Genomic DNA, 26,505 nt, shown 5'->3' with positions numbered 1-26,505 from the left:
GCCAGGTAACAACCCACAACAGCAGTAACAACTACAGCAAGTCTTTTGCATAGCTAAGGAAACTGTCAGCAAAAGTGAAATGCAACATATCAAATTAAAAATATAAATCATGGGCCAGAACAGTGGCACAAGGTGTAAGGCATCTGACTTGCATACATTAGCCTAGGACGGACTGCAGTTCAATCCCCCAGCTTCCCATATGGTCCCCCAAGCCAGGAGCTATTTCTGAGTGTATAACCAAAAACCAAAAAAAAAATGTAAATCACATATCTGATAAATGATTAATATGCAAAATATATTAAACTATTTTACAACTCAGTATTACAAAATCCAAACAATCTGATACAAAAATGTGCAGAGAATTTGAACAGAAAATTTTTCTTAGAAGACATGCAGATGATAAAAACTTTTGGTAGAAGTAGTAATCAGACTTTTTCTCTCAATAAATAGTCCTTCAGCCTGAAGGGTCTATATGCTCAATAGTATGTTTTGGGTGTCCAGGACAGAATGAGGCCTTGGTTTGGAGAAAACAGAGAGTATTTGGTTTAGGCAAACTAGTGGGACCCAGGGAATACAGTGAGACCTTGAGTAGTTGTGCAAATGCCTAAACTTGTGCATAGTGCAGGCTTTTTTTTCCCCCAAAGTGGAAGAGGTCCTCAATACTGTAAAGAAGGAGAAATTGAGAGAACTGCAGGTATGCAATTAATTAAGAGATGGTGCCACTGGTGAGAACTGAACCCAGGCCAGAGATTAGCCTGAAAGAGAGAGAGAGAGAGAGAGAGAGAGAGAGAGAGAGAGAGAGAGAGAGAGAGAGAGAGAGAGAGAGAGAGAGAGAGAGAGAGAGTTGAGCATAGAGAACTAAGAGCAAAGTAGAGAGAGCAGTGCATGGAGAGCAGAGAGGGGATGCAATTAAGAACAGCAAACTGGGAGCCAGAACAATAGCAGTGGTATGTATGGCGTTTGCCATGCACGTGGTCGGACCTCGGTTCCCATATTGTCCCCGAAGCCAGGAGTGATTTCTGAGCGCATAACCAGGAGTAATTCTTGAGCATCAAAAAACAAGCAAAAATAAGAGAACTGCAAACTGTCAAGGACTCTGTTAGCAGAGAGGAGTCTTGAATCATTGTGAAGGTAGGAGAGCAAAGGGGAAGACAGTGCAGTCACAGACATAAGAGAGAGCAGGGAGTGCACAGAGCAAAGGGAAAGACTAGAGAGCCACAGGCTGCCTCTAATCCATGAAAATAGGCCAAGCCTTAGAGCTTCTGACAGAGAGACAGCTGGAATAATATTATATCCCCCAGTGTCTTGGTCCCCATGGCTGATCTTTGGCTGCTTTGACTCCCAGATACAGAATCCTATGATGGACCAAGTTCTTACTAAGTGGCAGAGAGGGAAAAGCTCACTACCCACGATGTGGTCCACACAGGCCTAGGGCCTGGAACCTTAGAGATGGCCAATATGCCCATGAAAAGGTATTGGTTTTTACCCATCATTGGAGAAACACCAATCAAAACACTGCACACAGCACACAAAACCATGGAAGAAGCCTCAGAACCCATCAACAGATGAAAGAATCAAAATTGTGATGTATTTAGAACCTGAGAGATAGTATAGTGGGTAAGACCTTGCACTCAGCTGACTCCATTTCAATCTTTGACACTTCATTCCTGGGTCCTGATGGGATGATCTCTGAGTGTAGAGCCAGGACTAAGCACTATACCCCCTCCCAAACAAAAACCAAGTTGAGATCTTTATAATGGAATATTATTCAGCCATTAAAAGAACCATCAGGGGCTGGAGTGATAGCACAGCAGGTAGGCATTTGAGTTTCATGTGGCCAACCCTGGGGTTCAATCCCTTTTATCTCACATGGTCCCCTGAGTCTGCCAGGAGTAATGTCTGAGCACCACTAGATGTGGTCCCAAATCAACCCCCTCAAAAAAGCAAAACTAAGAAAAAACAGAAAGAACCATCCATGTGTAACAACAAATATGAATCTTTAAATAATATGCAAAAATTAAATATTTAAAATAAGGTCACATGCTTATGATTGAACCATATCATGGAAATTGTTGAAATTGTTCCTATGGCCCCCATATGCGCCAATAACACCATGTGGCATTGCTCCTTTTTTGCATAGGCACATTAAAATGGGAAAATACTATACATACAAATAAGATCCTATCTAATAGAGATTGGAACACACAAATCTTGTAGTGCAAGGGGACCTTACACCCTGAATATTGACCTGGCACAGACCTCAGAAGAAAGGGCATTTTCCATTCACCCCTGAACCAGGGAAGCCATCCACGAAACATTCAGGCTTGTCTATAACATCACCTCGAAGTAATCCTCTACCACGGAAGACCCTACACTGCTCAGACATCGACCTGCTCAAAAGAGACTTCCCTTAACACTGAGAAGACTTAACAACCACAACGACCTGCTTACAGAACAGGGCTCCCTGCATTGCCTTTTGATTGTGAGGTGAAATGAGAGGACGCTCCACATCCTGACTTCAGTGTAGGATATGCAGATTCCAGGATCTTTAATACAGAAACATGATACAAACAACAGAGACTGTGTGAAAAATAAAAGTGTGTTAGCACTACAGACAATGTCTTGGATTGGACGATCTAGCTTGCCTGGAGCTTAGAGAGTTGGTCTTGTGCCAGGAAACTTCAGGGGTCAGGTCTCTTTGTATTTAGGCCAAGGTTATTTCTTTCCATGTCCCTCATATTTTGATGGGCCTATGCAAACAACAATTGCCACTCTAACACCATTTTTACTGTGCTCCTTTGACTCTAATTCTTAAAAAGAACCCACTTAAAATTTGAGGTTAACTTAAGCTAATATGCATGTATATGGAAATGTAAAAAAATACTATGCCTGTAATGTTTAAGGAGTTACATAAGTTTTATGGCTTTAGATTGTCTTGTGTGCTGTTAAGAAATATTATAATGTGTTACAATCTGGGGACTTGAGGGACAAAGTAATTGTACATGGATTCTGTCTTATTTATCTTAATGTTCTTTGGCTGAAATTTCAAAGTTAAGATATCAGCAAGGAGACTTCTGAGAATTATGTTATGGGTGATTGTCCTTCCACTGTAACTTTACCTTGTCCTCTTTTTTTGCATCCTTGTTCTCATAATTAAAAATAAAAAAAATTAAAAAAAAGAAAATATAATTATTGGGAATTTAAAATCCTCGTGATTCTAATTAGAAAACTGTAAGACTTAAGACAAAACTCCCTAAAACTTTGAGTTGAAGTATTTATTGCATACTTTGTTGATTATTCCAAGTCAATGTCAGTAAGTGTTAACTAGAATGTGTGGATGCTAAAGGTAGAATTTTAAACTATAAATGTAAAATGTTTCAGGTGGAATGAATAAAAATGCTATTTGCAGATACTGAAAAAAAATAAGGTCGCACACGGAGATGGATAAAAGAGCTGGAGTGTCTGCTTTACATGAAGGAGTCCTGGATAGAACTCAACTCTCTCCTAATAATTTTGCATTTAATTCAGAGAGTATTTCAAAACTATTATTTTTAGGTTTTTGTAAAGCATAGTTTCATTGAAATAGCAAATTAACTTTTAGTGGGGCCAGAGAGATAGCATGGAGGTAAGGCATTTGCCTTGCATGCAGAAGGTCGGTGGTTCAAATCCTGGTATTCCATATGGTCCCCTGAGACTGCCAGGATCGATTTCTGAATACAGAGCCAGGAGTAATCCCTGAGCGCTGCTGAGTGTGACCCCAAAACCAAAAAAAAATTAACTTTTAGTGATTAATAGACCTTTTCTACTTTCCTGGAGATTAGAAAGTGATTGACTGTTCAGAATATCTAAATATGTGGTAGTCTCTGCTGAAAACCATTCTCCCAACTAGTTTTTTCAAAAATCACCTCATTAACAAAAGATAACACCTCATTAAACAGCAAAAGATAACTATCACTCTCAACACTTAGGGAGTTATAAGAGTTTCTGTTTTTCCATCAAGACTTCTTGTTCTTTATTTAGATATTTTTCAATTTACCTTATTTTCCATGTCCAATGTTCCATATTAAAAATATACTCTAGGGATGGAAAGATAATATAGAGGGGTTAAAGAAATTTGTATTGCACCCAATATAACCAGCACCATAAATGGTCCTCCAAGCATCTCCAGAAACAAAGAAAAACATTAAAAAGGGGGGAATTTGAGCACTAGTACATTAGGAAGAGCATTTGTCATGCACACAAGAGCTAAAACCCAGGTTTGATCCTCAGCATCCCACATGGTTCCCAAGTGCTGTTAGTAGTAATTCCTTTGTGCAGAGTCCGGAGTAACCCCTAAGCACCAATGGGTGTGGACTCCTCCCCAAAATTTAATGGTAATTCAAGTTGCTTTGCATGCTAGAAACCTAGGTGTGATCTCAGGCATCAATGATTCATTGAGCACCATTAGTAGTGTCTCCCATTTGGAAATGTTTTTTTTTTTTTCGTTTGTTTGTTTGTTTTTGGTTTTTGGGCCACACCCAGCGGTGCTCAGGGGTTACTCCTGGCTGTCTGCTCAGAAATAGCTCCTGGCAGGCACGGGGGACCATATGGGACACCGGGATTCGAACCAACCACCTTTGGTCCTGGATCGGCTGCTTGCAAGGCAAACGCAGCTGTGGCTGTGCTATCTCTCCGGGCCATTTGGAAATGTTAATAACACCACTGTTATGCTAAAAAAAAAAGAAACTTGTGTGGTAATTCTAGGTATTGTCCCAAAAGACAAGAGGTAAGTAGAGATAAGAGCATCATGTGATTTAATTGTCTCAACACTACTTGTTGGAGAGGATGTCTTTATTCTATTTCACTCTCTTCCTTTGTCAAAAATTAGCTGACCATACACATGAGCATTTATTTTTGGATATTCTCTTCTGACCTATGAACAGAATACTTATACTTTATATAAGTAACATGCTGTTTTGATTGCTATGGCTTTGTAGTGCAGTTTTTAGATAGGTAACGAATGTCCTGTTTTTCAGTATGGTTTTGGCCTTTGGGGTCTTTAATGATTTTCGACAATAAATCAATACAGCAAATTGGCTGGCTGTAAAGTCAATACACACAAACTAGTTGCATTATTTTTTGTTTGTTTTTTGGGCCACACCCAATAACACTCAGGGGTTACTCCTGACTATGCGCTCAGAAATTGCTCCTGTTTTGGGGGACCATGTAGGACACCTGGGGAATCGCGGTCTGTACTAGGTCTGCTGCTTGCAAGGCAAATGCCCTATCGCTGTGCCACTACTCTGGCTCCTGGTTGCATTATTTTATACAAAAACAAAACAAAAAGGCATCAGGGATAATGAGATCAAGGAGTCTGTCCCATTTAAATAGTAGCCAAAACACCAGATACCTAGGAATTAGCAAACTGTTCTAAGACTTTGAAAAATGTTGTCTAACGAAGAAAGGAAAACTTGACCTAAGACCAGGCTGTCCTATCACATCACCTAAAACTAAATGGAAATCAGAAGAGATATCATCCTTTGAACTGTGAAAAATAAGAGCACCAACAACAGAAAACTGACTTTAAAAACCTTGACTGAACAGAGCCTACCTTGGGACTAATAAGGAAAACCCTACCCTAGGCTGTAGCCCAGGACACATAAACAACAACAACAGCAACAACAACTAGATGTCTTATTGCAGAAATCCAACTTGGACAACAGAGACTGAGCAGAACTTTTGGATCCATTATATCCTAGGCTTCGGCTTAGGGACTGAACAAAAACAGGGAGCAAGTGTTACAGAAGACTGAACACCACAACAATGATGGATAGGAACCTCTAGAACCTAGAGACTCTGTCCTAGACCCTGACCTATAACCTGCGCAAATACCAAGATTGCTAGCTACAGTGGCTTGATTTTCTCACACACATCCGAGAGGAAACTTTCCTGGCATCACAAAATAGCCTTTGGGATGGGGTAATGAGTATATATAGAGCCAGGGGTTGATCCCATGATGGTATGCTTCAAGGATGGAGAAACCCTGAATCTCTTAGATCACGGGAATTCCCTTTCTTCCCCCAATGCTTACTGTGCCCATGCAAAAAAAAAAAAAAAAAAAAAAAAGTGGGGGGAATGCCAAACCCTACCACTCCAGCACCCATACTTTTTCTTGTTTTGTTTTGATTTGTTAGTTTTTGACTTTATTTTCCTTCTCTTTTTTTCTTCCACTTTTCTCATTCTTTTTCACTCTTGTGGTTATTATTTAGAGATTTATTTTTATTTTTATTTGCCGGGTCCATTTTTTTCTTTTTTTTCCATTTTTCTTTTCTTTTTTTCCTCTCTTTCTCTTCTTTCTTTTTTTGGTAGTTGTCACCAAATTTTTTCTTTTTCTTTTTTGCCTTTTCTTATTCTTTTTATCTCCAATGACAGTGGAATAGATGCTCAATCTACAATAAGCTGTAAAGTGGAGACCAGTTGCACTAGCATACTGGGGGGTAGAGGAGGGAGATATGGGATGCATACTGGGAACAGGGGCGGAGGGAGGATAGCACCAGTGGTGGGAATGCCCTTCATTCATTGTCACTATGTACCATAAATGATGCAGTGAAAGATTTGTAATGCACTTTGGTCACAATAAAAATTAAAAAAAAAAGAAAATATTGTCTAAAGTCAGATAGAGATGCATTATAATTTAAGTAATATGGTCATTTTGACAATATTAATTCTTCTAATTTATGAACATATAATGTTTTTTCCATTTCCTTATATCTTCTTCAATTTCTTAAGTGCTTTAATATTTTTATGCTATATAGAGAGATAGCATAGGAAATATGCCTTTCTTGAGTTTGTCATTGACCCAGCTGTTATTAACCATCATGTTTTGAGTCTCTCGGTGTTAAAGTTTCTCCATATCTTCCTTTATAGTTACTTTCTATCTCTGTGGCATTGTGGTCTGATAGGATGCTTGATATGATTCTTATGTTGTGAATTCATGTAAGTTGGACATGTGATCTAAAATATTATCTATCCTGGAGAACTTGTGCACTAGAGAAGAACATGTATTCAACTTTTTGAGGATGGGAGGCCCTGTATAATTCAGATATCCCAGTTCTTCTATTTCATTATTACAGGGTCTTCTGTTTTTATTAATCTTTTGTTTGGTGGATCTATCCAATGATAAGAGTGGTGTATTGAAACCTCCCATCACTATAATCTTACATCCATATTTTCTTTAGTTTTTTGTATTTCACAATTGTGTTCTGTTTCTTAAATATTCTATAATTATTAATTATGAAAATGTAGGTGATTAAATAAGGGTGTATATGAACCCTAATAAAATGAAGAAATCATAATGGAAACAAACAGACATGGATTAGATACACTTTTACTATAGCTATTATTTATTTATGTTTTGGGTCTTCAAGCCCCACTGAGTGTAATTAAATTTACTCCTAGCTCTTGGTTGGAGGCAGCTCTCTGCAATGTTTAGGTGATCATGGGTTGTTAGGGATCACATGCAAGCATATGCTTACAACATTTAAACTACCTCTCTAACTGGAAATACTATTGATTAAAATAAGAGTTATTTTGCTAAAGTCTAATTTTCAAATATTATTAACCTAGATACTTTCATTTGACTCCCTTTCTTTTTTTCTTTTTTTTTTTTTTAGTTTTTGGGTCACACCCGGCAGTGCTCAGGGGTTACTCCTGGCTGTCTGCTCAGAAATAGCTCCTGGCAGGCACAGGGGACCATATGGGACACCGGGATTCGAACCAACCACCTTTGGTCCTGGATCGGCTGCTTGCAAGGCAAACACCGCTGTGCTATCTCTCCGGGCCCTGACTCCCTTTCTTATTGCATTTTTGGATAAATGTTATATAAATAAACATTAGAGATATAATTCCACATATAATTTCCTAAAAGCCTTTTAATTTTATATGTACATCTTCAGGTGGCCCTAAAATCAATGACATCATTAGGAAACAAATATGAAAACCCTTGATATCATATTGTCACTAGTTAGTCAATTAAGGAACAATATAATCGGTTTAGTCACTATTAGGTTAATATTTAATTCCCATAAGTTTGATAGAGATATCCTTTTCTAAGTAGGAGTATACTTTCTAATCAGCTATGATTCTAATATTATTCAATTACTAAGGTATACTGCTACTTGGACACTTTCAGACAACTTTAGCACTTTCTATTTCTAAAATACATGACAAATGACATTTTTTTAAATTTTAACTAAGAGGCTAATCAAATTTCAAATATCTGCAACACTAAGTTATGTTGCAATGAGGATTAAAGGTGTAATTATCTTTCTTCCACTGCTTCAGCTCATAACACACTCACATGTAAATCTGTCAACCTAATTCTGTCTTCAATACTGGATATCCATGCTTCCCAAAGCAGCATTTTAGGATTTTAGGAGATTTTATACTCTGTTAGCAGGTATAGAATAGGGATCCTATTAAAGCAATTCAGTTACAACTAAATCAAACTTAACTTCTAAGTACTACTTTTTTTTTTCTTAAATCCTTCTCATAGAGGAAATCTAGATTTTTAGAAGACCATCAAACTGAATCTCTGACTAGTAACTAATGAAGGTTTTCATCTCTGACACTGATTGGTTCTATACAGTGGGGTGAACCAATCCAGGCACAAGCAATGAGTTTCTTGCTTAACTTTATTTGGGCTTATGAATGGAGGGTCCTAGGATTCCTTAAGTGAGATTTGTTTGCTCCCCTGCACACTATTTTTTTTTCTTTACAGCATGGCTTCTCTGTGTTACTCTGGAGGCTCCTCCTGGATTGCAGCTCTCACCCTGATGGTACTGAGGCCTTCCCTCCCTTGGGCCAGGGACATACCATGTAAGTGTACACTTTGGGTGGTGAACTGTTGGGCGGGGACCAACAGGAACTTTGTTATTGTTCAGGTCAGATTCCTTAGAAAACATTACAGTTCCTTTTATGACTAACTTTCTCTATCAAAGGGATTCTCAATTCTTTCCATAACAAAAGGTGTTATGATGCTTGTCTGCTCTTTAAGAGTTGCATATGGGACTAGATGATAGAGGTCATTCATTCCCTTACACTAAAATCTTGTATTTCATGTCTTCAGTGTCTTATGAATCTATAGGAACAATAATACCCAAATAATCCTATACTCAAAGGTTTTCTTTATAGATTAAGTCATAAAAATGAAAGGTCTTTCTAAAAATGTTATGATCGGTCTAAAGAAATTAGAAAGATCTCTCTTAGAAGAACTAGAAGTGTGTTTACAACAGGAGTTTCGGTATTTGTACTTTGCTCTGTGATGATGTGTCATAAGTTCTCATCCATTATTTTCTTTCCTTTCTCCTTGATCCCCAATATTAATAAATTCCTATGCTCCACTGGAGATTCTTTGACTATATTTGTCAGAATTTTCCATGGAAAGCACATAGGCTGAAGTAAATATATTTTTTAAATTTTTTACTGTTTATGTAGAAATTTTATTTAGTATTAGTTTTGCATGATACTAATTAATATTTTATTGTGCATTCTTTTTTAATATCTTTATTTAAACACCTTGATTACAAATACGATTGTAGTTGGGTTTCAGTCATGTAAAGAACACCCCCCTTCACCAGTGCAACATTCCCATCACCAATGTCCCAAATCTCCCTTCTTCCCACCCCACCTCCACCTGCAATGTGAATGAATGAGGGAAGTAGAAAGCCTGTTTCTAGTGAAGTGAATATTTTTAATATTTGGATAACCTGATAGATAGGGAGCATCCATGAGGGTTATCTTTGATGTTTAGGACATCTTCTAATACCTTGGCACAAAGATGATAACATTTGATATTATTATTATTATTAATTTGCCTTTGATTAACTGAAGTCATTGATACAAAGTAGTTTTGTAGTAGTTAGACAATATAAACTTCTGGTTGTCCATATAGTCTTGATATTTTCTAAAATAATAAACTAATGCACACTTTTCTAAAATAATAAATAATTCAGACATGCTGAATTATAAGAATTTAGTCACTGCCTATGTTTTTGAGGCGTGGTGCAAATCTGCAGCATCACTGCACACAATAGCATCATATATATGAGACTGTCATACACGTGGCTCTTAGAATCTGGAACTATGCTGAGCTATTTTTTTGTTTGCTTGTTTTGGGGGACACACCCAAATTGTGTACAGGACTTACTCCTAACTTTGTGTTCAGGATTCTTCCTGGCAGGATTAGGGGATCATATGAATTGCCAAGGATTGAACCTAGTTGGCAGAAAGCAAGGCAAGAGCCTAGACTGCATGGTTTTTTTTTTTGTTTGTTTGTTTGTTTTGTTTTAAAGAATGTGTTCAAGACCAAAGAATTAAAACAAATCAATTATAATGTTGGCTAAAATTTTGAAGCAATTTACAACTGTTTTATAATTAATAGCATATTTTCTTCCACCACTTGTTAGATGGTATACCAGAAGTAATCCTATGGGATAACTTTGGATTTTTTCATCCCCTGGAACACTTAGCAAAGTTTGGAGTCATTTTTGGTGGTCACAACTGATGATTTTTCTCATATTTAGTAGCCATATGTCAGTGATGCTGGCAGCATTCTATGATATATAAGTTAGCCTTCTCACAATATGTAATTCTTTTTCCTATCAGCAGCAATGTGATTAAAATATGGGTTTATAAGGTGTTGCTTCTAAACATGCTAGATTTATGGCTATCTTTTTTTTATATTAAGAAAGTTTGTTTATGCCTAGTTTGCTAAAATATCTTATACTTTTTTTTACTAATTAATTAATGTTTTATTTAAAATAAAATAAAAACCCTACACTTCACTTAAATACACATTCACTTTTTTAGCCAGTTTTTGCAATTTGGGATATTTTGTTTGTTTGTTTTTACAGACACTGGAAAGTCTCCTTCGGTGAAGTTAGCTTAAGTATTCTACCTTGTTAATAATGTATTTGAGTAACTCAATCATTTTTGTGGTGAATCCATTTATATATATATATATATTTGTATTTATACATTTATATATACATTTGTACAAATACACCACTTTTTCTTGAATTAATTCAATTAATTCATGCATATTCATTTTTTCTTTTGCCTTATGCCACATTTTGGAATATATCATGAATTCTTGGACATAACCAATTTTCAATAATTTGCTTGTACAAATAATTAATAATGACTACCACTTCAAATATATTCTGTAAATTATATCAATCATCTGTAATAATTTTATATTCTTTTCTTATCTTTATTTTTTGGGTCACACTTGGCAGCACTCAGGGGTTACTCTTGGCTCTGTGCTCTGGCATTATTCCTGGCAGCACTCCGGGAACCATATGGAATGCAGGGATTGAATCCAATTTGGCTACATGCAAGGCAAATGCTAAACCCATTATGCTATCACTCTGGCCATTAATATAATTTTAAAGTGACAATATTTATCTTACCTTTAATTTATGTGTTCATTTAAACATAAGGACAAAGTCAATATCCATGCATGTATGTTGTCTGTATGTATCTGTGTATTCATGTATATGTATAGATATATTAAATCAATAGATGTTCTTGAGACTTAGATACTGATTTAGCATTGAGATGTGCCTGATCCTTTTACCTCATAAATTAAGGCTTTTTGTTTTATTTTGTTTTGGCGCCACAGCTGGTAGTGCTTAGGCATTACTCCTGGCTCTGGGCTCAGAAATTATACCTGACAGACTTCCGTAGAGAATGCCAGGGATTGAACCTGGGTTGGCTGCATGCAAGGCAAATGCCCCACCTGTCCCTACTTAATTTAGGCTTTTAAAATAAATTTAATATATATATTAAAATCTAGCTTCTGAGCTTTTTGGTTTTAGAAATTCTGAAAAAGGGTTGCTGATCTGTATTTCTATTATGATAATCTTAAATTTATTCTATAGGCTTCCCTTTATACTTAATATCTCATATATATTACAAATTCTAGTATCACCTATGGAAGCTTTTTGGTTCTACTGTTTTATTCAGTTCAGATATTTTACCCTCTGTTTCACACTCTCTGTCTTCTCACTGTTTTACTATTTTTTTCTTCCAATTTTTGGAAAAAGTTCATTTTTTTATGTTTTTATACTTGACATTAGTTTTATTTGGGTGAGTTGTATGACACACCCAGCTGTATACATAGCTTAGGTCTGAACCTGTGCTCAGAGAACACTCCTGATAGTACTAGCTAAGGAGTCATTCCTTTTGGCGTTCAAGGGATCATATATGGCACCAGAGATTGAATTAAGATTGGCCACATGCAAGACAAGCATTTTCATCCTTTTTTAAATATTTCTCTGACCCCATATATGTTATCTTTAGCAGAAAACGGCCTTCCTAGTCCTACTGTGCCGGGAAGTCAACTTTTAGATCCAAGTGGTGTTGGGGGCTTGAGAGGTGAGAAAGTGGATAAGGCACTTGCCTTGCATATGACATAGGTTCTAGCCTCAGCACAGCCTATGGTCCCATGAGCATCGTCAGGAATAATCCTGAACACAGAGTAAGGAGTAAATTCTGAGCACCTTCAGGATTGCCCTTCTCCCAAACAAAAGCAAAACCAAAACAAATAATTTAAATGGTTCTGAACCAGAGGACAATTTTCTGGCCTACCAGGCCTCTGTTTCTAGTAGAAAAATGGCTAAAATGCAGTTATTGCTGGTAATTGGGGGTAGGGTTGAGTCTATTGGGGTATCATGGTGTATTCACTGTTGACTAGAACCCTGTATTCTTGGGGATCACTATCTATTTATGAGGAGTCTGACCAGGTTACTGGATCTTTTCTGTCCCCACAGTACATTTCATGACACAGGGTAAATGTGAATGCCGTTTCTCCAACGGGACAGAGCAGGTGCGCTACCTGGCTTCCTATATTTATAACCAAGACCTGTTAGTGGTCTTTGACAGTGAAGTAGGGGAGTTTACGGCAGTGACGGAACAGGGAAGATCAGATGCAGAGTACTGGAATCAGCAGAAGGACTTCATCCAGCAGCTACGGACTGCGGTGGACAGATTCTGTAGACACAACTACAGGATTATTGAGAGCTTCCTGGTGCAACGGAGAGGTAAGGCATGCAGGTGGGTGGCAGTGGAAGTATGTACTTGATTACTAAAATAAAATATCATCTATACATAGAGGAACGAAGGAAAGTAATGTTTTCTTCAGAGTTGATGACAATAATGAGGGCCTATCGGTAAGTAAAGGCAAGTCATTTATAATAAAGAGTATAGGCAGGCTTGGTGCAATAGTACAGTGGGTAAAAGGCAATTGCCTTCCATGTTGCAGACCTGAGATTAATTCACAACATCCCCAGCAGTAACCCTCAGCACTGAGCCTGGAGTAAGTCCTGAGCAATGCTAAAAGTGGCCCCAAACCAAAACAAACCACAAAAGTGTTAACTATTTTCTTCACTACCCTCTTTCCTGTAGGCAAATTTCAATTTATATATAGTTCACATAACAGAAACTATTCTCAATAGAGTAAAAATGAACAACTTACCAACATTTCAAGAAACAGTTGTTTGTCTGTGAGGGTAATTTTGAAAGGGAAAACACAGTAAATGTGTTTGAAAGGAAAATACCTATTTTGAACTTGAGGTTATTTCTAAACCACTCTAAGGGGGAGGAAATGCAAACTAAGAGACAAAAAGCTCTGAATGCTTTGTGTGTGCATGAAGGCATGCCTGTGTGTGTGTGTGTGTGTGTGTGTGTGTGTGTGTGTGTGTGTGAAGTGGAGGCTTGTTTTTCCTCTTTACATATCCTGTGTTGGGCTGATCTTTTCCTGTCATTACTGCAGAACGTTGGTATATAGATGAACAGAGAGGCTGTGGGGCTTTCCACAGCCAGAAAAAAAAAAATGTTTCTATAACTGACACACCTCAGCAAATTCACCTCCTCTGTGCCTAATTTTATTTCACAATTTCCTTTAGAGCAGTCATTCAGTAGTAAGTCATCAGCCAACTTCAGCTCACATGGCAAGATGTGAACCCACCGTGTTCCTTTCTTCCTCCAGGAAATACCCTGCACTTCGAATTCATTTTATTCCACTTACCAGGGTACCTGTGATATTTGTATTTTTGCCTCTTCTCATGCCCGGATTAAAATCTAACATTAATGATAAGGCTGACCTATGAATGTCTATTGAAAGAAAATGCCCATTATTCACGTGCTCACTTTAATATATTTGTAGAACTAATTTATGTATTAATAAAAGCAGTCATAATCTTATATAGAAACACTTGTAAGTTTAACTAAAATCGTTACAAGACAAAGAAATGTAGATTTTTAACCAACTCAACAGAAAACCAAGTTCATATATTTCCCCCAGAGCAGGCAGCGAATTCTCAATGGAAGTAATTTGGGTCTTAACATCACGTAGAAGGTGAATAAAACTGGAAGAAGGATTAGGGAGATAGGGGCAGCATTCTGTATTTATAATATCACAAGTGCTGCCCTGGGGAGCTGTAAGGTAATCTAAGTCCACATGGTTCTGCAAGACTGCCTATGTGTTATGCAAACTTCTGCTTTTAACATTTTAATTCTACACTGACTTTAACTTGGAATCGATTGTTAATGCCTCAATGTGTATTTTGACATCTTTAAGATCCAAAGGCACAAAAATGAAAAAAAAAAAAAGCAAAATTGTTCAAACCTAATGACCCTTTAAAGTTGAGTTTGGAAGGGATTCTCTCTCTCTCTCTCTCTCTCTCTCTCTCTCTCTCTCTCTCTCTCTCTCTCTCTCTCTCTCTCTCTCTCTTTTTTTTTTGGTTTTTGGGTCACACCCAACAGCACTCAGAGGTTAGTCCTGGCTCAGAAGTAACTCAGAAATTGCTCCTGGCAGCCTAGGGGCGCCATCTGGGATGCTGGGAACTGTACCTGGGTCAGTCCCAGGTCGTCTGCATGCAAGGCAAATGCTAATCAATGTGCTATCACTCTGGCCCCTGGCAGGGATTCTTCTATATCCACTTGTGTCTAAAGAAACCTCCTGTGCAATGGCCTAGACATCCAGGAGGGAGCAAGAGGTTCCTACATATATCCACTGAGTCCCAATAGAGACAGTCCAGTAAATTCTCGAGTGCTTCTGTCAACATCAAACTAATAAGATTATTATTAATAATAGTTATTAATAAAATTATTTTAGGGCTTGGGTCACATTTGGCAGTTCTAAGTGCTTACTCTCAAAACTATATATAGTGCTGGGGATAGAACTCAAGTAAGCCACAAAACTGTACTCTCCCTCCTTTTTATTTTTACTTTTTTTGGTTTTATAAAGTCTTTATTTAAGCACCATAATGACAAGCATAATTGTAGTTGGGTTTCAGTCATAAACAGAAGACTCCTCTTCACCAGTGCAACATCCCCACCACCAGAGCCCCCTTCTCTCCTTCCCAACCCCTCCCTGTATTTGAGATAGTCATTTTATTTTTCTCACTCATTAACGTTGTCTTGATAGTTGTTAGTGTAGTTCTATCCCTCCTTTTTTTTTTTTTTTTTTGCCACACCTGGTGATGCTCAAGGGTTACTCCTGGATCTGCACTGAGAAACCACTCCTGGCTCGGGAATCATATGGGACACTGAGGGATCCAAACTAGGTCCGTCCTAGGTCAGCCACGTGCAAGGGAAATGCCCTACTGCTGCACCACTGTTCTGACTCCAATGTTTACTAAGTTTTTTTTTTTTTTGTGGTTTTTGGGTCACACCCAGCAGTGTTCAGGGGTTATTCCTGGCTCCACACTCAGAAATTGTTCCTGGCAGGCACGGGGGACCATATGGGACGCTGGGATTTGAACCAATGACCTCCCACATGAAAGGCAAATGCCTTACCTCCATGCTATCTCTCCGGCCCCAGTTTTAATGTTCTTTTAATACCTTATTTATTTACCTACTTATTTATTTTTATTTTTGCTAAACATCTTTATTTAAACACCGTGATTACAAACATGATTGTAGTGGGGTTTCAGTCATAATAAGAACACCCCCATTGGGGCCAGAGAAATAGGATGGCGGTAAGGCATTTGCCTTGCATGCAGAAGGATGGTGATTCGAATCCCGGCATCCCATATGGTCCCCCGAGCCTGCCAGGAGCAATTCTGAGTGTAAAGCCAGGAGAAACCCCTGAGCGCTACTGGGTGTGACCCAAAAACCAAAACCAAACCAAAACCAAACAAAAAACCCTTCACCAGTGCAACCTTTCTACTACCAATGCCCTCATCTACTCCCTCCCCTACCCCCTGCCTGTATTCAAGACAGGCCTTCTACATCCCTCACTCAATGACTCAATGACACTGTCACTATAGTTCTCAGCATAGTTGTTTCTCCACTGCACTCTCAACTACTTGTGCTGAGCTTCACATGCCGAGCCAGTCCTTCCGGCCCTAGTCTCTGGGAATTATTTTAATGTCTTTAATTTTTCTTAAAACTCATAGATGAGTGAGACTATTCTGTCTCTATCTCTCTCCCTCAAACTTATTTCACTCAGTATAATAGATTCCATGTGCATCCATGTATAGAAATATTTTATGACTTCATCTCTTCTGATAGCTGCATAATATTCCATTGTCTATATGTAGCACAGTTTCTTCAGCCATTCATATATTGAAGGGCATCTTGGTTGTTTCCAGAGTCTGGCTTTGTAAATAGTGCTGCAATGAATATAGGTGTGAGGAAGGGATTTTTGTATTGTGTTTTTGTGTTCCTAGGGTATATCCCTAGGAGTGGTATAGCTGGATCATATGGGAGCTCAATTTCCAGTTTTTTGAGGAATCTCCATATTCCATAAGGGCTGGACTAGATGGCATTCCCACCAGCAGTGAATGAGCATTCCTTTCTCCCCTCATCCCTGCCAGCTTTAATTGTTCTTGTTCTTTCTGATCTGTGTCAGTCTCTGTGGTGTGAGATGGTATCTCATTGTTGTTTTGATTTGCATCTCCCTGATGATAGTGATGTGGAGCACTTTTTTAATGTACCTTTTGACCATTTGTATTTCTTCTTTGAGAAATTGTCTGTTCATTACTTATCTCCATTTTTTGATGGGGTAAGATGATTTTATCTTGTTCAGTTCTGTCAGTACTTTGTATACCTTAGATATTAGCCTCTTATCTTATGGTAAGCTTCTCCCATTCTGTGGGTGACTTTTGTAACTTAGGCATTATTTCCTTTGAGGTGAAGAAGCTACTCAGCTTAATACAATCCCATTTGTGTATCTCTGCTTAGACTTGTTTAGAGAGTGTTGTTTCTCCTTGAAGATGCCTTTACTTTCAATGTCATGGAGTGTTTTACCTATGTGTTGTTCTATATACTTTTAGTTTCATGTCTGATATTAAGGTCTTTAATCCATTTGCATTTGACTTTTGTGCAGGGTGTTAGATGCAGATCTGAGTTCATTTTTGTCTTTTTTTTCCTAATGGCTGACCAGTTGTCCCAACACCACTTGTTGAAGAGGCTTTCTTTGCTCCATTTTGCATTTCACGCCTCTTTACCAAAGATTAGTTGATTGTATATCTGGGAGCATTCTCTGAATACTCTAGTCTATTAAATTGATCCAAGAGTCTGTCTTTATTCCAGTATTATGCTGTTTTAATGACTATAACCTTGTCATACAGTTGGGGAAAGTGATGCCTTCCATATGCTTTTTCCCAAGAATTACTCTACCTATTCATGGGTGTTTATTGTATCAGATGAATTTTAGGAATGTTTGATCCACTTCTTTGAAGAATGTCATGGGTATCTTTAGAGGGATTGCAGTAATTCTGTACAATGCTTTGGGGAGTATTGCCATTTTAATGATGCTATTCCTGCCAACCCCTGAGAAGGGTATGTGTCTCCATTTTTTTTGTGTCTTCTTTTATTTCTTGAAGCAGGGTTTTATAGTTTTCTGTGTATAAGTCCTTTACATCTTTAGTTAATTTGACTTCAAGATATTTGAGTTTGTGGGACATTAATGTGAATGGGATTTTTTTATGTCCATTTCTTCTCTATCATTATTGTCTAAGAAGGTCATTGATTTTTTACTGTTAAGTTTGTAGCCTGCCACTTTGCTATATGAATCTATTGTTTCTGGAAACTTTTTGGTATTGTCTTTAGGGTTTACTAAATATAGTATCATGTCATCTGCAAACAGTGAGAGCTTGACTTTTACCTTTCCTATCTGAATGTCCTTGATATCTTTTTACGTTTGCCTAATCATTGTGGCAAGAATTTCCAGCACTATATTGAATAGGAGTCATTGGAGAGGGCAGCCTTGTCTTACCAGGTTTTAGAGTAAAGGATTTTACTTTATCTCCATTAAGGATAATATTTGCCATTGGCTTTGGTAGATGGCCTTGACTATATTTAACTCCCATATAATCCAGCTATACCATTCCTAGGGGTACACCCTAGGATCACAAAAATACAATTCAAAATTACCTTCTTACTCCTATATTCATTGCAGTGCTATTTACAAGAGCCAGACTCTGGAAAAGCATAAAGATGCCCTTCAACAGAAGAATGGCTAAAGAAACTGTGGTACATCTACACAATGGAATATTATGCAGCCGTCAGAAGAGATGAAGTCATGAAATTTCCTATGCGTGGATGTACATGGTTTTACTTTTCTATGTATTACCCTTTTTCAAATTTTTCTCCTAGTTTTTCTTTTAATTTATGGGTTCTCTATGCAGTAAGATTTACACTGTTGATATTTATTTAATTAACATTGCCTTAATTTATGGTTTATATTTTACTGTGTATTACTTAATATATTATTTATTACTTATGTATGTATTTTTAAAGAAATTATAGATTTTAATTATTTACCACCAATATTAAATCTATCTTCTACTAAGATATTTGTTTTCCCATGTATTAAAAGTAATTGCATTTTGAGTCTGGAAATCTGGGGATTCCAAGCATTGTATCAAACATTAAATACACAGATGAACTAGTCTCACATCTTGCTCCAAACTCAAAAGTCAGCTTAGTAATAAATATCACTATCAATTAAAAACAATTAAAATAAAATATTCATTTACAAAAAAAGAAAATTATGGACTTATTGCAATTCTAAAATTTTTAAGAGTCAGTTTCTTCCATTCCCTCTCCAGTTTGACTCAAACTTTTATTATGACTGCGCTCAATGATTTAGAGATTAATATCCAGATAACTGAATTTTAATAATATTTATAAGTGAGAAGACTGAGAAATAGAGTAAATTATAAATAATTCTAGGATCAGTCAGTCATGAGTAAAATCTAGATTTGAATTCAAGGAGGCTGCTCTGTGAATTACTCTGAAAATAAACTAAAACTTTTAAGGCATTTCTCAAATCTAGCGGGACCATGCTGTAGGGTTTATTTTAATGCTGTGACAGGAAATCCTTTTGAATCATATGGCCAATGATGTGAGGTTATCCTGATACTGAAGTCAGGCCTTAAAGTAGAAAGTTAGCCTACCCAGTACTTACTCTCTCTTCCTCCCTTATTCCTTTCAGTTGTGCCCAAGGTAACTGTGTTTCCTGCGAAGATCCAGCCCTTTGGGCACAGCCTTCTGGTCTGTTCTGTGAATGGGTTTTATCCAGGTCAAATTGAAGTCAGGTGGTTTCGGAATGGCCAAGAACAGGAGGATGGAGTGATCTCCACAGGACTCATTCCAAATGGAGACTTGACCTTTCAAATCATGGTGATGCTTGAAACAGTTACACAGAGTGAAGATGTCTATACCTGCCACATGGATCACCCAAGCCTGAAGAGCCCCATAAAGGTGGATTGGAGTGAGCAGCTTTCTAATATCATAAATCTCACACTCACTAAGGAAAGGGGCATGTTTATCCCTGACTATTTTTATTTACTCCATGGTCTTCTGTTCTTCAGCACACATGTCTTGCAGGCATACCATGATAGAGTCTCTACTTGTCGTATTCCTTATGGGTGCAATTATTCTGGCAGGTTGTAGAAAAAATTATTATTCCTACTTTAAGCCTGCTATAATGGTAGAGATGATGTTAATTCCATTGCTTTTGGATGAGTCCCTTGCTTGAAACTTGACTTGTTGATTCGAGATTTCACTGTGATATAAAAAGAGGCACAACCTCTAAAATTTAGAATTCTTCCTGACATCTGCTTTCAGTCTCCATTTATTCTGGCACCATCAACAAAATGCTCAATATTTGTGTTTCAGGCTCCACTTCTGGCAGATGTAAAGTAGTGATGTTATGGTAGAGCCATAATATTTCAGTAAATGTGATTTCTAAATTTGCAACTCCAAGCTATCTTTTAAAGCTCTTTTTCAGAAATGACCAATTATCTAAATTTTTTCAGGGATGCTTTTTTCCTTCACATTCAGCATTCTTAATTAGAGAAATTGGAGTTCAAATAAAAATCACTAAAACTAATTTATTTTCTCAGGGACACAGTCTGAATTTGCACAGAACAAGATGTGGTGTGGAATTTGGGGTTTTGTTCTGGGTGTACTTTTTCTTGGAGTTGGACTATTTATTTCCTTCAGATATCAGAAAGGTAAGAAGCCTGTTGGTAGGTTAGACTCCACACATGTTATTTGGGGGGTGGGCTGGACGGGAAGAAATATTCTTTTGCTCATTTCAGTTTTCTGTATGTAGTGGTCCTGTTTATTTCTCCAATTGATTTCAAATTTCCTTAAAATCCAGATTTTATGTATAGTATTTTATTTATAATGTGCTAAAATATACAAGATTATGAACTTTAGGGATAAGAAAAATACATCATTTAGGGAGACTTCAGGTCAAAAATCCAGGAAAAATGCAGAAGTACTATTAAGTTTGCGGAAACTACATGGAATTCAAATGATAAAATCTTTATAGAATCTCAGTTTTTCTTATGGTTGGTACCATGTTATGTTGATTATAGTACTGGGGAAATTTTAGAGTGATTTGGGGTCAAACCACTGTGATTTGGGGTTAGGGTCACTGTATCTGAAATAGATTCATTATTGTTGCTTACTAGATATTTTTAAATTGAGGAATTACTTGTTATTAAATGGAATGAATATGTTTTTGAGGCCCAATTTCATGCCTCTTTAAAGTATGTTACTGCTTCACAACCAACAATATCCTTCCAATGTAGTACAATGATCTCCCTACCATTTCACTTCCTATACTATGATAATATCAGCTCTATGATACCTTCATGTACCATAATTTAGTAAATAAGCACTTCTCTTTCTTAGGAAACTCTATGAACTTTAGGGTTAAGCTGTTTGGTTCCCGCTAAAAAACATGTTGATTTTCTTAAGGCAGATAATAGAAGTGACAACAGAGAAGTCAGAATTAACAAAACAAACGTCAGCAGTCTAAAAAGATAATAAAACAGATAAGGCATTTGTCTTTCACAAGGCTGACCAGGCTTTGATTCCAGGCGCTCTCTATGACCCTTGAGAACTTCCAGAAGTGATCTCTGAGGAGAGAGCAAAGAGTAAAAGTACTGGCAAAAACAATCAAACCCCAAAACTAACAACAGCAAAATTCAAGGAAAGAAAAACAAAACAAAACCCAAAAACCCAGAAGTCAAGAATCATGGGTTAGATTCTGGATGTGACTTCTGATCTAGAAGCTTATATACTTTAACTCATTTCCACTTGATTAAAGGCCTTCTCTCTAAATTAGCAATATCTCAGGGTGATATAAGTTTTTTTTACTTTCTTATATTAAATGATTTCACTTATATGTGATAAATTGAAAGGGGAAAATATCTAGATCCATTTTGACCTAATATTATAGGGAAAAAAGGACAGAGATGGAATAAAATTGAGGGGCAAAGAAGAGATAGATGAGAAGGATAAGGGAGGGGGGAGTAAAGGGGTCTGAGTACATCAATGGGTTCGAGGAGTGTCCTAACTAAATATCCAAATCATGGAGTTAATTACATTGAAACAAGGGTCTAAATTTCAACAACAAAACTTAAAAGGCACTAATAAAGGGGGTAGGCTATGGGTGGTGAGGTGCGAGGAGGGAGCCTGGGAACCCCATAGAAGGAAGAAGTCATAATGGAGGGATCGGTACTGGAACAAGGAGTGTCTAAAATCCAACAATGAATAAACTTGTAACTAGCGGTGATTTAATAAAATTAAAAACAAATTGGGTAGAGAGTTTGGGCCACACCTGGTGATGCTTAGGAGTTACTCCTGGCTAAGCACTCAGAAATTGATCCTAGCTTGGGGAGCCATATGGGATGCCAGGATTGAACTGAGGTCTGTCCTAGGTTGGCCTTGTGCAAGCAAACACCCTACCACTATGCTATCGCTCTGGCTTAAAATTAAAAAAAATTTTTTTTTAATATTTGCCCTTTTTACTGCAGTGCTATAATGTGAGAGACTGAGGGAGGAGGAAGCTCTTGTAGTGGTAGGTGTGAACACAACATTTTCATCTCTCTTGCAGAATTCCTGAACTGAGGTGAAGATGGTGACGCTACAGAAAGAATATTTTCTTGACAGCATAAAAGATTTTCTGCTTGGCCCCTATCTTTCTGTGAAAAGAAGTTTCTCAAGACCGAGATCGATTTTGTTCAGTGACTCTGAAGAGATGTCTTCCCGAAGGTTTCATTGGATTTCATCCCAGTCTGAAGTCTCAATACTAATTAGAGAACATTAGATCCAAGGTTTCTGGTCTCCTTTATAATCAACCTTTACTGCCTCTCAAGCATCTGAACTTTTATTTTTTCCACATTTTTTTATACCTAGTTTCTCAAATGACCGTGAAGTAAAAATCATACAGCTTCAAGGAAAAGAAGTAGAAAGGAAAGAAAATGGGGGCTGAAAAATAATGCAGAGGTTTAGGCTTTAAGCCTTTCAGGCATCTGGCCCAAGATTTGATCCCCAGGAAACAGTTCCCTGAACACCTCCCAGATTACCCCTGAGCAAAGAGCTAGGAATAGCCCCATGAGCATTGTCAGCTATGGACCAATACTCTGCTGTTCCCTCAGTAGAAAATAGGAAGATTGGATCACAAGACAGCAATGCTATTTATTTACACTTATGACTTTTTGTCACTTGTAGATCAGAAAATTTTCTTTTTTAACCTTACCAGGGATCGAGATCTAGGCACTATCAAGATTAATTTGGTGAACACTTGCATCACACTTGGGTTTGAACTTGTATTCCTGAGCTTGAGAAGAAAGTTCTTTAAGTCACTTTGCCATTTTTCAGGCACCAAGAATATTGTTTTTATTAAATTTTCTGAAAAAAATGTTCTGTATTCTGCAATTAGACATTTTTTAAGGTTTTGAGTAGCACAAAACCTTTACAATAAATACATATCTTGCTGTTTGCCTACATAATTTCACTCTCAATGACAAATATATAATTCCCTTCATATTGTGAGAAATAGGAAAGTAGCTAATTTATAAGTTTATGACTTTATACAGTTTATTAAAATGTTCTTTTACACTTATCCACTGTATTATTGCTCTGGCAAACAATATCAGATCATAAGGACAAAGCCACAAGTTTAGTAGAAAAGAAATTCTGAGATCCCTCATATTCTGTGACCACCTTATGTGTACAAGAGAATCCTCTCTGGAACTTACCTAACAGAAATCATAAACAGTACTGGTAGGCAAAGAAGAAAGTACGAATAAACTTATACACGAGTAACAAGAAAAATGCTCTGTGTTTGTAAGAAAATTTAAGAATACTCTTTCATGAAATATAGGAAATTTTATAGAAAAATATTATTTAGATAGAAATAGAAATATGTATCTATCTCCATTTAATCTATCCATCCCATATCATTTACCTTGTGGAATAAAGCAATGGAACAATTTTTTAAATGTTTGCTTATTGGAGAAAATGATGTGGGGAGGAATAATGAAAATGTATTTCTGGATCCAGAATGTGTTAATAAAGGGGCATCCCCAAACAAATGATACAAGTAGAATATCTGATAATTTAATTAAATTCTAAAATTTTGTTATTAATATCAAATTACATAGGTAAAGAGCTCAAGCTCACAAGTTTAGACCTCACTGGCAAATCCAGATTATTATCTGTATTTCTGACCACTGACTATATAAAAGAATCCTTTACAAACCTCTCCTTGGAATTAATCAATTATTAGAGAAACTCACAGAATTCAGAAAACCTGTGTATACACAAGATATTCCATTTATTATAAAGGATATACTAACTGAAATCATTACCACTGATAAGTGACTTGCAAATTTGATAAGGTGAAGTTTATTAAGAAAGTATTTAGAGCCAAAATGAGAATCTAGGCCCTAGACACATACATCAGATTTCAAACTGATCAGATTTTAATTTAAATAGGTAAGTAATTGACATCAAGAATACACATAATTGTTCTTTGTTAAAGACAAATCAGTCAATACATTTTCTTTTTTTTTTTCTTCTTTTGTCCCCCAATTCACAATACATACCCGGCAAGGGGCCTGTGTTGAGGTGTATATGGATTTTCATCTAGCTAAAGAGGTTTGTTTCTAATAGACTTAGTTTATTGGTAGTATAAATCAATCACCTCAAATAATCTGTCAGAATGATTAGAGTTTTGGAAGATGTAAAAATTAAAGTTCATTTAAATATCCTTTAAAATACTCCTTACACATGAGACCTTTAACTATATCAGTTATTGTTCCAACTCATATATATCAGATGGGAAAATTCATGTCTTCAACTTAATAGCTATTTTGTTTCTTGTCCCAAGACTTCTTCACAGTTAACCAAGCCACTCCTTGTGCTAACTTCAACCTCAAGGCAGCCATGTCAGAAATTTTTTGACAAAGTAAAATGTACAGCTGTATAAGGACAAAACAGAAGGTGAAGTACCAGGGAACTTGAGGCTTAGTAGAATCTTAATTCCCTGACCTGGGAGGTCTTCAAGCCTCCTTTAACAGAGATCTATGGATGTCCCAATACTAAGGGCTTTGGGTATTGATTTCACCTATTCCTTCTGCCTTACTTTATCTGGCACTGGGGAATGAAATGTCCAACTCAATTGAAATTGGCTTCCCAGGCAACAAACCCTATCTGTAGATCTTTTCCTAAATGACCACTTTTTAAGAAAATAGGATTTCACACCTTTACTTCTGGCTCTGTGCTTGGAGGTATGGCAGGGGTCATTTCTGGTGGTGTTTAGGGCAGCATATGTGGTGCCTGAGATTGAACCCAAGTCAGTTGTTGCAAGGCAAGCACCTTGTCCTGTATTATCTCTCTAATCCAAAGTCAACATTATTATTACATCCCAATTGTAGTGTAAAAGAATTTGTTATTAACAATGGTACCTATTTTATTGTTATAAATCAGAAAATCTTTTAGAAATTCTGAATAAAAAAATAAAATATTTTATATGAGATTTTACACATGAGATTCCTTTTGCTTTTAATAATTCATGAAATTCTAAGAGTTTTGGAACTTTTAAGTCAGGAACAGAATAAAGAGCAAACTTAGATGAGAGATTTCTTTGGTCATAAAAATACTAAATGTGTGGTTTCTTTTTTTTATCAATTATTCTATAAATGGTTAAGAAGATGGAATGTTCTGCTATTTATTTTATTTAAGAAGACAATTGCAAATGTAAATCAAATCTAAACAGTAGATTATTGATTCAAAATTTATTTATTTATTTTTGGTTTTATGGCCATATCCTGTGCTGCTCAGAGGTTACTCCTGGCTATGTACTCAAAAATTAGTCCTGTTTTGGGGGACTGTTCTAGGCCAGCTGAGTGCAAGGCAAATGCCCCACCACTGCGTCACTGCTCCAGCTCCTCAAAGTTTATTTTAAAAGTCACTGGAACACAATTAAAATTTTTCTTCTGTCACAGAACACTATTATTTTATTCAAGTAAATTCAAAGTTTAATTTATGTATTTCTAAGGCAGGAAAAAAATTCTTCTTTTTTTCCAGATTCATTGGGTGGTATAATAATTAAAATGGTATCAGATTAATAGGGAAAAACAATTTTAATTTTGTATGTTTAAGACTTTTATAAAGAACTTGACTCTTCAGTAATCAGGTAATTTGCATGTATAAACCATCTCTAGCTAGGAAGAAGGGTATAGAGATCTAAGATTTCAAATCTGCAGATAATACATTTTAGGAATTTTTTTTGTAAAGCAAGTGTTTGGTAAGCAAATGTCCCAGCAATTTCAATCAGAGGTAAAGTAACTACAAAGGAGTTTTAATGAATAGACTTTGCTAATTCAATCCTTTCTGCTCTGCCCCCAAATGTGTTTCCTTCCTCTCAGTTCCCACCTTTCAGTTTAAACTCTTTGTAGGTATCTCAGGTAGGTGAATATTTTCTATTGTAGGCCCTTTCTCTGAATTATTTTAGAGTTCAAGGAAAGCTAAAGTGGTATTGTCCTAATTTGAGTTCTAGTTGTTTCAAACTCAAAACAAGGCACCTGCTAAAGTGACATATTTGAGCATCGACTTACTCTTGCTCTCCCTCTCCCCCATAATTAACTTAACAGCATGGGTGGCATATTTTCCTGTAGGAATTTGAAGAGCTGATAGCAGTATCAGAAC

The 26,505-nt window shown here is 36.8% G+C and overlaps 1 protein-coding gene across 1 annotated transcript; it reads left to right on the top strand.

Moving 5' to 3' along the window:
* Positions 1 to 8,711: 8,711 nt before the first annotated feature.
* Positions 8,712 to 24,759, top strand: LOC125995802 (DLA class II histocompatibility antigen, DR-1 beta chain-like). The gene is made up of 5 exons (XM_049764786.1): positions 8,712 to 8,856; positions 12,813 to 13,082; positions 19,487 to 19,765; positions 20,400 to 20,510; positions 24,686 to 24,759. The coding sequence occupies exons 1-5, from the start codon at positions 8,760 to 8,762 to the stop codon at positions 24,757 to 24,759; spliced, it is 831 nt and encodes a 276-aa protein (XP_049620743.1). The 5' UTR covers positions 8,712 to 8,759.
* Positions 24,760 to 26,505: the final 1,746 nt, after the last annotated feature.

This window comes from Suncus etruscus, chromosome 18, assembly GCF_024139225.1.
Source record: "Suncus etruscus isolate mSunEtr1 chromosome 18, mSunEtr1.pri.cur, whole genome shotgun sequence".
NCBI classification, from domain to species: Eukaryota; Metazoa; Chordata; class Mammalia; order Eulipotyphla; family Soricidae; genus Suncus; species Suncus etruscus.
This window is presented reverse-complemented; position numbering and strand designations above follow the sequence as displayed.

What these genes read in the sequence shown, in the direction of transcription:
- LOC125995802 (XM_049764786.1), top strand. Translation starts at nt 8,760, where the DNA reads ATGGCTTCTCTGTGTTACTCTGGAGGCTCCTCCTGGATTGCAGCTCTC. An exon ending in TTGGGCCAGGGACATACCAT is followed by an intron (nt 8,857 to 12,812) that starts GTAAGTGTACAC and finishes CTGTCCCCACAG; the next exon opens with TACATTTCATGACACAGGGT. An exon ending in CCCCATAAAGGTGGATTGGA is followed by an intron (nt 19,766 to 20,399) that starts GTGAGCAGCTTT and finishes TTATTTTCTCAG; the next exon opens with GGACACAGTCTGAATTTGCA.